We start from the raw sequence: 12,320 nt of genomic DNA on the forward strand, positions 1-12,320 counted from the left end.
CTGTCAAATTGTTTGTCGATCATTGCTAGACAACCATTTTCAGGTCTTGCCATAGATTTTTAATTACATTTAATTCAAAACTGTAACTCGGCCGCTTGGAACATTCACTGTCTTCTTGGTAAGCAAGTCCAGTGTAGATTTGGTCTTGTGTTTTAGGTTATTGTCCTGCTGAAAGGTGAATTCACCTCCCAGTGTCTGGTGGAAAGCAGAATGAACCAGGTTTTCTTCTAGGACTTTGTGTGTTTTTCTTATCCTGAAAAAGTTCTTAACGATTACAAGTATACCCATAACATGATGACGCCACCACTATGCTTGAAGATATGAAAAGTGGTACTCATTAATCTGTTGTATTGGATTCAGGACAATAAGTTCATTGCTTTGCCACATTCTTTGCAGTATCACTTCAGTGCCTTGTTGCAAACAGGACGCACGTTTGTAATACTTTTATTCTGTACAGGCTTCCTTCTTTTCACTCTGTCATTTAGGTTAGTATTGTGGAGTAACTACAATGTTGTTGATCCGTCCTCAGTTTTCTCTCATCACAGCCATTAAACTCTGTAACTGTTTTAAAGTCACAATTGGCCTCATGGTGAATTCCCTGAGCGGTTTCCTTCCTCTCCGGCCAACTAAGTTAGGAAGGACACCTGCCACTTTGTAGTGACTGGGTGTATTGATACATCATCCAAAGTGTAATGAATAACTTCACCATGCTCAAAGGAATATTCAATGTCAGTTTTTTTAATTTTTACCCATCTACCAGTAGATGCCCTTCTTTGAGGGGCTTTGGAAAACCTCCCTGGTCTTTGTGGTTGAATCTCTATTTGAAATTCACTGCTCGACTGATGCACCTTACATACTGTATGTGTGTAACTTATTGTCTAACTTATTTTGTTTGTACCTCTAAGGCAATAGAGGTTTCAAAACCTTGTCTCTTCCCTATATTGCTCTGTCGGTCTCCTTTTAAGAAGGACTATACTGGTCTGGAAGAGAATTGATCCGCTTGTTACAAGAAACATAGATATACATTCTATTACATGTGTGTGTGGGGTACAGAGATGAGGTAGTCATTCAACAATCATGTTAAGCACTATTATTGCACACAGAGTGAGTCCATGCAACTTATTATGTGACTTGTTAAGCACATTTTACTCATTAACTTATTTAGGCTTGCCGTAACAAAGGAGATGAATACTTATTGACTCGAGACATTTTATCTTGTCCTTTCTTATTAATTTGGAAAAAGTCAAGGGGTTTGAATACGTTCTGAAGGCACTTTTTTGTACACTGAGTGTACAAAACATTAGGAACACCTGATCTTTCCATGAGATAGACCGACCAGGTGAATCCAGGTGAAAGCTATGATCGCTTATTGATGTCACTTGTTAAATCCACATCAATAAGTGTAGATGAAGGGGAGGAGACGGGTTAAAGGATTTTAAGCCTTGAGACATGGATTGCGTATGTTTGCTGTTCAGAGGGGGAATGGGCAAGACAACATATTTAAGTGCCTTTGAACGAGTATGGAAGAAGGTGACAGGCGCACTGGTTTGAGTATGTCAAGAACTGCAAAGCTGCTGGGTTTTTCACACTCAACAGTTTCCCGTGTTTATCAAGAATGGTTCACCACCCAAAGGACATCCAGCCAACTTAACACAACTGTGGGAAGCATTGGAGTCAAGATGGGCCAGCATCCCTGTGGAACGCTTTCAACACCTTGTAGAGTCCATGCCCCGACGAATTGAGGCTGTTTTGAGGGCAAAAGGGTGTGTGGCTCAATAAGTTCCTAATGTTTTGTACACAAGGTGTATATGTAAAGTGTATGGGTCAGTGCCCCTGTAAGCTACCTGGTTCTGCAGGTGAAGAGTCAGGTGGACTCTGAGGAAGTAGGTCAACTCGGGCCAGAGCTGTATAAAGCTTCCTGTAGGCTACTATACTGTAGAGATGCAACAATCTACACTGGGGACCCATTTAGACTTAGGATGCCAGGTGTGTGCACTCACTGGGCAATCAGCCACTTCAGCTTTATCTTCATCATCTCCACCACCACCCCAACATCAACATATGTGAAAATTGTGCTCTTTGTAATAAAAAATATAGAGGACAATGTGTTTCCAATGAAATCGTCGGTGTGCATAGTGGGATTTTAACCAATTATAAGTAAGCATTGACTACTAATTGCCTACTAATTGGTTGATGATGTCATTGGAAACACTTATTTTCCTCTATCTTTTATACTACCACATTTTCCCATATGTCGATGTTGGGGTGGTGCTGGAGATGATGAACATGAAATTGAACTTTTTTGAAATTTCCCTTTAACTGTTCAGCAAAGTGCCAGGGAGAACCGCTAACCAGCAAGACTGCAGCCTCTGATGATTTCAGCTTTGCACCTCTGATCTGAACTATCTCATTACAGCAGGAAATAACTTTGCCTCTACAGTTACAGTGAAGAGATTCAGCAATACTTCCCTGCAGGAGCCTTAAAGGGAGAACTCGCTGATGTAGTCCATAGGCAGTAGATGCCAATGGTACCTCAGGGGCATTATGGCCACAAGCTATGTCTATGACATTCAGGTGAACTAGTCATTAAGAATAACCTCCTTAATCTGTCACTAGAGGGCGATGTGCTCCAGGTTTACTGTAAACCAAGTGCTCTGGTTAACAGTGCTCTAGCACAGGCAATTTAGCTTATAACAATCTACGAAACACAACAATAAAATGACGGAGAGTCATTATTGCCAGTTTGGACCTGCAGTGAGTGAGCTGGCTGGTCTATCCTGATGTTGGTTTAGACTGGAAGGAAACTGGGGTGACTGAGGTGACTGGGTCCAGCATAGAATTCACTACATAGGCCTGACAGTCTGGGACACTGTTGACTCCCTTCTCTGGACAAACGGACATGGTACACGTTCACTTCCGGTACTTCCTTATTTTGTTTGATAAAAATCTGCAGTTGATGCCATTTCCTAAAGATGTTTATCACTTTCATTTTCCACCAGCTGATTAGACAGTACTGGGAGCTCACTTCCTCATCCATGCTGTGTGTGTATAAACAGTGTTTAGTGTACTTTACCTGCTCTCCTCCCAGTGGAAGAGGGGAGACCCACTTATCTGAGCTTGAGTTTGGGGTTTATAGGGGGCAGTGTTTGGGCCTGGGCAGGCGGTTGAAGTAGAGAGAGTTGGGGTTGGCTCTGGGTCTAGGCCGTGATGGGAACGCCTTGAGAGGAGGTATTCTGTTGACAGTGGGTTGGATGGCATTCCTCTTCAGATAAATTCTCTAGATCTCTTTTCTGATATGATCTAATGTTTTCTTCCTGTTTCACCTCTTTCCTCTCCTTCTCCTTCTCTTTCAGTCTCTCCTCCTACTTGAACACAGACAGACATGCAAAATATTGGAGTTACACAGACAGGGAACACACCATAACTCTGACTTAAATACCAGACAGGGGAAAATCTCCCCAGCCTGACAAATAGACTCTCTATAATGGATTGATGCTAGTATTCCCAGGGTTACGATGTTTGTTTGTATAAGAGTTGGGAGAATCTTGGTGGAGTTGACGTGTCTTTGGCCTTTATGCCTTTGGTCCTGGGTTCAGGAGAGGTAGTCAATTATGTGCTGTTAGGCAGTGTTGGACTGTGTCCAAAAACAACTGCTAGCCCCTATACCCTTGTGCACTTGTTGAGACCTGGATGGATTTTGATAGACGTAAGCAAGCCTATTCAAGTACAAAGGGTACCAAATAACTACCATGTTGTTTACACCAATCAAGTATTTTCAGAAAGGAAGTGTTGTTTCTGAGCAGGGCCAGAGTGGGAGTCTGTTCTCTGCAGTGGATACATTAGCATTACCCTCTTCATTGGCTCATTTCACCGGACCAGCTCTCTCACTTCACTATTGAGCTCTCTGATTTCCTCAAATAAGCTTTCTGTAAGTTCATCATCCTTGCCCTGACCCTGGCCTCTATTCTCTCCCTCCCCTCTCTCCTCCTCCTCCCTCCACGCTTCACCCCTGCAGAACTAAACACAAAATATTTTCTCTGGGTATATTGACTCCCACACAGGGCTAAAGACACCACATTCTCTACAAGACAACGCTCTTAAAGAAACAATTTTCAAGGCCCTGAAAACAGATACTATTGATGTGACTTTGACTCAGTCTGCTCTCTGTTGTTGACATTCTCCACAGTGAGTGGTATCAGATCAGACATTCTGAGAGCACGCAGCAGCTTATCTCACTGTGTAGAACACCAGCAGTGACCATGATGGTGCTTGTGAACAAACCAAGCATATAGAATTGCACATCCATTCATTTGAAAGCATTATGTGTGTTCCATGAACCTCTTTTTGCTCCTCAACTTTGTCTTTCTCCCTCTTTTTCTTTCTTTCTCTCTCTCCTCCCCTCTTTCCTCTTTCTCAAGGCTTGCTATCTCTTCTATTTCTTATGTGCTGTATCCGTCTGCACACGCACATTAAGAGCCTTATAATCATTGGAGATGTAGTCCAGTAGCCATTCTACTCCCTTTCTGATGGACCTATTCAATGTCTTCCCTGAGCCAAGTACAGCCGAGCACAACTTCTACAAGAACAACACAAGGGCATGTTCCAGGGACACAAATTCTTCACAGTAGCATATTCATTACGCCAATTCTGTTGCAAAACGTTTCTTAAACGGAAGCAAGCAGAACGAAGCAGTGAGGGACCTACAGTCTTAGTAAAGAATGTGCTATCTTTAACCTAAAATAGTTATTTGTCTGTCTGCATATGATAACCTTTTGAAGAACCCTTTTTGGTTCTAGGTAGAACTCTTTTGGGCTCCATGTAGAATTATTTCCACAGAGGGTTCTACATGGAATCCAAAAGAGTTCTACCTGTAACCAAAAAGGTTTATCCTATGGGAACAGTCGAAGAACCCTTTTGGAACCCTTTTTACCAAGAGTGTACCTGAATTTGTCCAATAGAAACTCTTATTTGGACTAACGATTACACCCCATGCCTTTAGGCATAAGCAAGATATGCTATGTTATGAGACACTTACTATGAAGAAGCTACATTGGTGTCTGTTGACCGGTGTCTCCAGAGAGAGACAGTGTATCAGCTCCACCTCAGAGCCATGGACAGGTTCGGCTCATTGGCAAGCCTAGGACAGAGAGACAGTGTATCAGCTCCACCTCAGAGCCATGGACAGGTTTGGCTCATTGGCAAGCCTAGGACAGAGAGACGGGACAGACACACCTGTCACAACCCAAAAGGGTTTATTTTGTTGTCATAACACCTACACATTAGGAATGAATCATACACCTGTTTTTTATCTGCTGGTTACTATAACTAAGTTGTATTTCGTCTTACTGTTGGTTGACATTTAGTTCTCCACCCTGTGCTTTTATGAAACACATACAGTAGGCCTTCGTTTGGTCAAACATGTCAGCCATGCTCAGTAGAGCCACTGGAGCCTGAGAAACACAATAGGGCCAGACCAGTGACTTAGCTAGCAGGCTGCACCGTAGGCTCCATACATAATGTAATGTATAGAGCTAAAACAACTCTTCTACATCATTGCTGTTTTACACAATACAGCTCTATTTGTTCTATGACGCTGTTTGAGCAGCCCCTGGGACAGAATAGTCCACATCTGTTCTCCCTTCTCCCACTGGCCACAGAGAGTTCTCCCTGAGAGAGAAGGGGTGTGGCCAGACGGGCAGAACCACATTTCCTGGGAAGTGTTGTTTCTCTGTTATAGCAGTTTACTGACTAACTGTTAACATATAGGAACAACTAACAGAACACACACACACACACACACGTGACCTACAGCTAATAAGTATTTGGAGTGGAGGGCTCAATAGATTCCCTGAGGATACCGTTCAGAAGGATGGGATATACATTTGGATAACTTCATGAATGCTTTTTGTGAAGTACGAATAATCCATTCTCCATGGCTTGGCTAAATTGGCAGTTACATTCCTGGTCAAACATAAATGGCAGGCTCTAAGCCTCACGGATTACTTACTACAACAAGGTAAATAGCAGAACTCACACCTGCCTGACTCAGGATACTTGTTGTAAGTGTTAGAATGTGTTTTCTTAAGTGTATTTTATTGTTTTCTCATTTGAAATTCAAGGTTCTTAAGACCAAAAATGGATGGAATTAAAAATAAAAAAAGGTCAGAGTTGCCTTTACAATAATATCCTGTGTAAAAGAGGAAAGCATTTGTTCTCTTCCACCCCAGCAGAACACTTGCATTATGGTGACAAATGTCAACAGGCAGCTGTCTCATAAACTCTGTGACAGGTGAACAGATGGAAAGTTGGAAAGCAGTCAGAGAACAGAATAAACCGTCAAAACATTCAGACACAGACAAGCTGGACTGAGTGTGTTTTCAGGCTAAATCTCGCATTGCTCTAGAATCGGTTGAGTAATGTCTGAATCATAGAGTTACAATGACCAGAACGGACAAAGCCCCAGCTTAGTCCATGGGAGGTAAACTCAATGACTGTGGTCCATCAACCATGAAAGTTGACATGGATGGGAATGTGTTCTAGTATTTCTAATTCTATGGTTTGGTTTCAATATGATCTCCAGCCTAGAGAAGGTCAGAGGTCTGTAGTGTTAGAACATGTAGGAGGTCTCACACTTCAATACTGCACACACACACACACACACTAGTGGTGCACAGGTCAGCTGTTTGTTCACTCGCACCCATCCGCAATTACTAATAACCCATCCGCAACCGGCCGACTATATGTGATAAAGTGAACATCTGAGGTCCGCACCCGTCCCGAACCCGCTAATATAGAAAATAATACATGTGAAAGGTTTTCTGTGCAGAATGTCCAAATGGCACCTGTTTGACCGGTTGTAAGGACATAGAAAGCTGTGAAAACGACTCAACATGTTTCTGATAGATTTCAGATCAGCTTGGATGAATATTTGATGTGGTTGAAATACTATCAGCTTTTATGATGCTGGGATAGACAGCACCTCTACAAATGGTATCTAACTGCACAATATATTCTCTCAAGATGCTGAAAGAAAGAAATCATATTTCTCAACTCCTGTTCCCCAAGTCAAAATTGAGCCTACATTTGGTGAATCAATAAATGCTTAATTCTACAGGAGTTAATATTAAGGCTATGTGAGAGGTTATAGACCTGCAGTCAGTGTCCAGATTTCAGTTTCCATTCAACCCATCTGAACAGTAGGCTACAGTTCCCTTGACATACCATAGGTCTATTTGAAGCCCCACTCGTGTGACTGTGGATTTTGCATAGCTCCTCACAATCATCACACTGTTATCATCCTCTCTCACTACTTCACCAAATCTTTCCCAAACATTGCCTTTCTGTCCCTCCCTTCTCTTTATTTTCAACTCCATTTCGCAGCTTTTTCTCTTATTGTATTAAATTCCCACATTGTCCTTTTTGCCTCTGTGGATCGAAGTTATGTTTTCTGTCTGTTCCCAAAACCATTTGGTGATTGGCATGTAGGCTATTTGGCGTGTGTTGGCCTACAGTTAGCGCATAAGCCTACGTTTTAGGGCCTAATGCCATATAGCTTAAAATAATGAAAGGAAAACCTCAATGTAGCCTATAGATATAAATTGTACAAGAAAGGTTTTTTAAAATATTGTTTTAATTTTGTTCAACCCACCGAACTTCATCCACACAATATATAACCACTGGGACTGTGGGTTATGAGTCAACCCCTGCAACACTAATACACACACACACACACACACACACACACACACACACACACACACACACACACACACACACACACACACACACACACACACACACACACACACACACACACACACAACAGGTTATTTGTGGGCTTTTCCTGTTTGTAATCCATCTGGTAATTGGATAGTCTGTCATTTACAACGCTCTATTTAATTTAAAATACACATTCTGTTCACTCCACCCTTCCTAACAGTTAAAGTCCTCCAAACGATCCAGACACTGCAGGGGAAATACTGTATATATATACTGAATATACTTCAGAATAAACTGATGAAACCTTGAAACTGTTGTAATACTTATTATGTTTTGCTGCGAGCTAAACCAGATTTCTCTGCTGAACGCCACAGATACCACAGTGTGGATTACAGTCAGACTAACCGAATCTTAAGGGCAACGTTGACAAGCTCTCTGTGGGTGTGTGTGTTTGTACATGTATGTGTGTGTTTGTGTGTTTGTGTGTGTCTATTAGAAGTTCAGTTCTCTGAGAGCAATCATCATATCATTATGTCAGGCAGAGGTACTGGTGAAGGGAAGTGCCTCACTGCAAAAACACAAACAAGATAACTTCTCATGGGAAGCAACGCTGAAGTAAATTCACTGGTGATGGACATAAACATTGTGCTCATGTATCTCTCCCTGCCATTCCCAGCCACAAACACTACTTGTAGCTCAGTGGACCAAAGTGCTTAGGGAATTTCTTAGGAATGCTGACCTTGTCTACGGATATATTATTGAAGAGCTTGTGATGCCAGATTCATTATAGAAGGTCTTGTGGTGCTATAAAGAAACAAAGTGAAGAGAGACTCATTTCCAGTTCAAAGTGGACACACCAAAGTACAGTATCAGTCAAATGTTTGTACACACCTACTCATTCAAAGGTTTTTCTTTATTTTTACTATTTTCTACATTGTCGAATAATAGGGAAGACATCAAAACTATAAAATAAACACATATGGAATCGTGTAGTAACCCAAAAAGTGCTAATGAAATCAAAATATATATTTGAGATACTTCAAAGTAGCCACCCTTTGCCTTGATGACAGCTTTGCACACTTTTGACATTCTCTCAACCAGCTTCACCTGGAATGCTTTTCCAACAGTCTTGAAGGAGTTCCCACATATGCTGAGCACTTGTTGGCTGCTTTTCCTTCACTCTGTGGTCCAACTCATCACAAGCCAGGTCATCTAATACAGCACTCCATCACTCTCCTTCTTGGTCAAATAGCCCTTACACAGTCTGGAAGTGTGTTGGGTCATTATCCTGTTGATAAACAAATGATAGTCCCACTAAGCACAAACCAGATGGGATGGTGCATCGCTGAAGAATGCTGTGTTAGCCATGCTGGTTAAGTGTGCCTTGAATTCTAAATTAATCACAGATAGTGTCAAGAGTAAAGCACCCCCACACCATCACACCTCCTCCTCCATTTTTCATGGTGGGAACTACACATGCAGAGATGATCCGTTCACCTACTCTGTGTCTCACAAAGACACGGTGGTTGGAGCCAAAATAGTAAAAATAAATAAAAACCCATTAATGAGTAGGTGTGGCCAAGCTTTTGACTGGTACTGTACATATTTATCTCATAAGACCTCGAGTTCCTCATTGTAATTATGATGAATAAACTCAAATGTTGACTGAAACACCTTTGCTTAAAACAATGTTTACTCTTTAGGTATACTTTAGGTATACCAACAATAGTTGGAGACACCATATACATTGTCAACCAAGACCATATGTTCCTTATTACAGTGAAACAACATCAGACCCTGTCCTCCTGAGTGAGGTCCACCAAAAGGCTCTGTCCTTTGGAGATAACTTCACTAAGGGGCCTCAACTCACAGGCTTTTGTCATCCTTCTGCTTGATCTCCACCGAGAGGTCTCTGACCATGAAGGACCGCCTGGAGGAGCTGCGTCAGAGGGCCCAGGGTTTTCGGGAGGTGAGCAGAGAGACAGATGATACCCCATTCCCTGAGGAAGATGCTAACCCAGATGCCCCATTGGGGGTTAAGGTCGCCACCCCGCAGCAGGCTGTGGTGTTCGAGCAAGAACCAGTCCTGCACAACTTCCTGTCCGAGGCTCAGCATATCCGCGGTGACATCACTGAGCTGGAAACAGAGGTTAGTAAGCTCACATATTCCTCCTATGAGTGGCCGTAACTATATAGACATGTCGACCCGCAAAGCATGCATCTCGGTTGGACTGAAACTGTATGTCCAATTGTCCATGAGAATAATGTTGTGAATTCGGGAGGTGGAAGGATGCTCTATAAATTCTTGTTATTAATTTAAAGTTTGACTGAATCCTCTTCTCCTTCTCCCCAGGTGAAGAAGTTCAGCCAGCAACAAAGGACCCTGGTGGCAACCATGCGTCGTTTCAGTGTGATGAAGAAGGACAGTGATGTGACGACGGACATCAAGCTGCAGGCAGAGAGCATCCACAGACGGCTGGACGACCTCTCCAAGAAGGCACAGAGTTTAGAAGACATGCAGGGACTGGCTACAGCCACTACACGCATCCAACGCTCCCAACACGCAGTGCTACACAGACAATTCCAACAGGTCCATTAGTTATTATAACCTTTTATTTCAATGGTGTTTTCTGATGTTTTTCTGACAACACTTGATGAACGTCAGCAAAAATATATATTGTTAGTCTTAGTTTTTAATATATGCTAGCTAAGCAAACAGTGAAAAGAAATGTCTGTTTCTGGTCTAAAGTACTTTTTCATATTTTACCACTCCTAGGTGATGTGTCTGTACAACAACTCCATCCTCAGTAAACAGGAGCATTGTAAAAACTTCCTCATCCGCCAGCTGGAGGTGTTTGGTCGTGACGTCACCGAGGAGGGAGTCGATGAAATGGTTGCCACGGGGAAGTGGGAGGTGTTTAATCAGAACCTGCTCAACGACGAACGCATCACACGTGCTCAGCTGTCCGAGATCGAGCAGAGACACAAGGTAAGCGTAAGTTTTGATGTGTAAGAAAATGCAAGAATGTGTCATTGAAGGTAAAGTTAAGAATCTCAGTAGGCCATGTATGTCTGTGACCGACAAACACTAATGTCTCATGTAATTTACACCAGTTTCACTGTCCGTTCAGACAAAGCCTTGACTAATGTTTTGTCTTTATCCTTCTTGCAACTGCTATAGGAGCTGCTGAATCTGGAGAGCAACATGAAGGAGCTGAGAGAACTGTTCATGGATATCTTTATGTTGGTGGAGGAGCAAGGAGGCTACATAGACAACATCCAGACCAGTGTAGAGAAGACACAGGACTACGTCACCGTCACTAACGAGAAATTTAAAATGGCCACCAGGTACAAGAAGAAGAACCCTCTAAGGAGACTGTGCTGCTGTTGCTGCCCCTGGAGGTGCTGCACATAGAGAAGGGACAAGTCCCCTGAACACTGGAGATAGCCCTGGAGGTGCTGCACATAGAGAAGGGACAAGTCCCCTGAACACTGGAGATAGCCCTGGAGGTGCTGCACATAGAGAAGGGACAAGTCCCCTGAACACTGGAGATAGCCCTGGAGGTGCTGCACATAGAGAAGGAACAAGTCCCCTGAACACTGGAGATAGCCCTGGAGGTGCTGCACATAGAGAAGGGACAAGTCCCCTGAACACTGGAGATAGCCCTGGAGGTGCTGCACATAGAGAAGGGACAAGTCCCCTGAACACTGGAGATAGCCCTGGAGGTTTTTCAGATTGGGAAAGGAAGAGCTCTGGTGTGGAGTGTCTACAGCTATGGGAGGGAGATCTGTAGGGTGGCATGGCAGAACAGTGTTCAAAGAAGATTTAAGCCCATTACAGTGGTCAGAAATCATCCAGGAACAAGAGGATTGTAAGAGGCTGTGCAGTTGAAGCAGGGTGGGAGTCAGTGTCTCCACTCATGAGGGACAACTTTAACGCAAGACATAATGCATTTTGAGAATCAGCAAGACTGCTTACACACGTTTTCAAAACTGTCTCCTTTTTTCAAAACTCTACACACAATTCCCAAAACTGCACACACAAAATGCAAAATGCCTCACATCTCCTTCAAAATGTAACACTGCATTCAAAATGCCATAAACACATGTCAGAATGAAGCATTTGCATCAAATGTAAACCAAAATTATATTCTTTAGAATACAGTAAAGAACACAATTGTGTGTGTGGGGTCCCGGGGGGCAGTCCAGGAATTTGTAGGGAGGGGGGGCATTCACCAGTGCTAAGCTACGCTTCATCTCTTCTCCAGCCTGAGTCTGGCCACAATACTTTGTCCACATCACAGGATACGTTTTCTCTTGCCAAAAATCGAGGGATGTATCTCCTAGCATGGCGTATCCAACCCTGGACAGAGGCAACCTCTCTGTCCCCACATGGAGGGAAGTATCTCCTAGCATGGCGTATCCAAGCCTGGACAGAGGCAACCTCTATGTCCCCACATGGAGGGAAGTATCTCCTAGCATGGCATATCCAAGCCTGGACAGAGGCAACCTCTGTGTCCCCACATGGAGGGAAGTATCTCCTAGCATGGCGTATCCAACCTTGGACAGAGGCAACCTCTATGTCCCCACATGGAGGGAAG

General features: G+C 43.1%; 1 protein-coding gene across 4 annotated transcripts; it reads left to right on the forward strand.

Annotated features, from left to right (window-relative positions):
- Window positions 1-5,755: 5,755 nt before the first annotated feature.
- On the forward strand, window positions 5,756-12,061 carry LOC112240122 (syntaxin-19). 4 transcript variants are annotated; one of them, XR_006083121.1, is made up of 6 exons: window positions 5,756-6,016; window positions 9,500-9,868; window positions 10,073-10,309; window positions 10,496-10,708; window positions 10,901-11,391; window positions 11,446-12,061. XR_006083121.1 is itself a non-coding variant. In XM_042319755.1 (6 exons), the coding sequence occupies exons 2-6, from the start codon at window positions 9,638-9,640 to the stop codon at window positions 11,186-11,188; spliced, it is 915 nt and encodes a 304-aa protein (XP_042175689.1). In that variant the 5' UTR covers window positions 5,756-6,016; window positions 9,500-9,637; the 3' UTR covers window positions 11,189-12,061. The 4 variants fall into 4 exon arrangements, 3 of the variants coding, with proteins under 3 accessions (XP_042175689.1, XP_024264241.1, XP_024264248.1); XM_042319755.1 differs by having other exon boundaries at window positions 10,901-11,121; window positions 11,176-12,061; XM_024408473.2 differs by having other exon boundaries at window positions 10,901-12,061.
- Window positions 12,062-12,320: the final 259 nt, after the last annotated feature.

This window comes from Oncorhynchus tshawytscha, linkage group LG03, assembly GCF_018296145.1.
Source record: "Oncorhynchus tshawytscha isolate Ot180627B linkage group LG03, Otsh_v2.0, whole genome shotgun sequence".
In the NCBI taxonomy this organism is placed as follows: Eukaryota; Metazoa; Chordata; class Actinopteri; order Salmoniformes; family Salmonidae; genus Oncorhynchus; species Oncorhynchus tshawytscha.

What these genes read in the sequence shown, in the direction of transcription:
- LOC112240122 (XM_024408473.2), top strand. Translation starts at nt 9,638, where the DNA reads ATGAAGGACCGCCTGGAGGAGCTGCGTCAGAGGGCCCAGGGTTTTCGG. An exon ending in TACACAGACAATTCCAACAG is followed by an intron (nt 10,310 to 10,495) that starts GTCCATTAGTTA and finishes TACCACTCCTAG; the next exon opens with GTGATGTGTCTGTACAACAA. An exon ending in AGATCGAGCAGAGACACAAG is followed by an intron (nt 10,709 to 10,900) that starts GTAAGCGTAAGT and finishes CAACTGCTATAG; the next exon opens with GAGCTGCTGAATCTGGAGAG.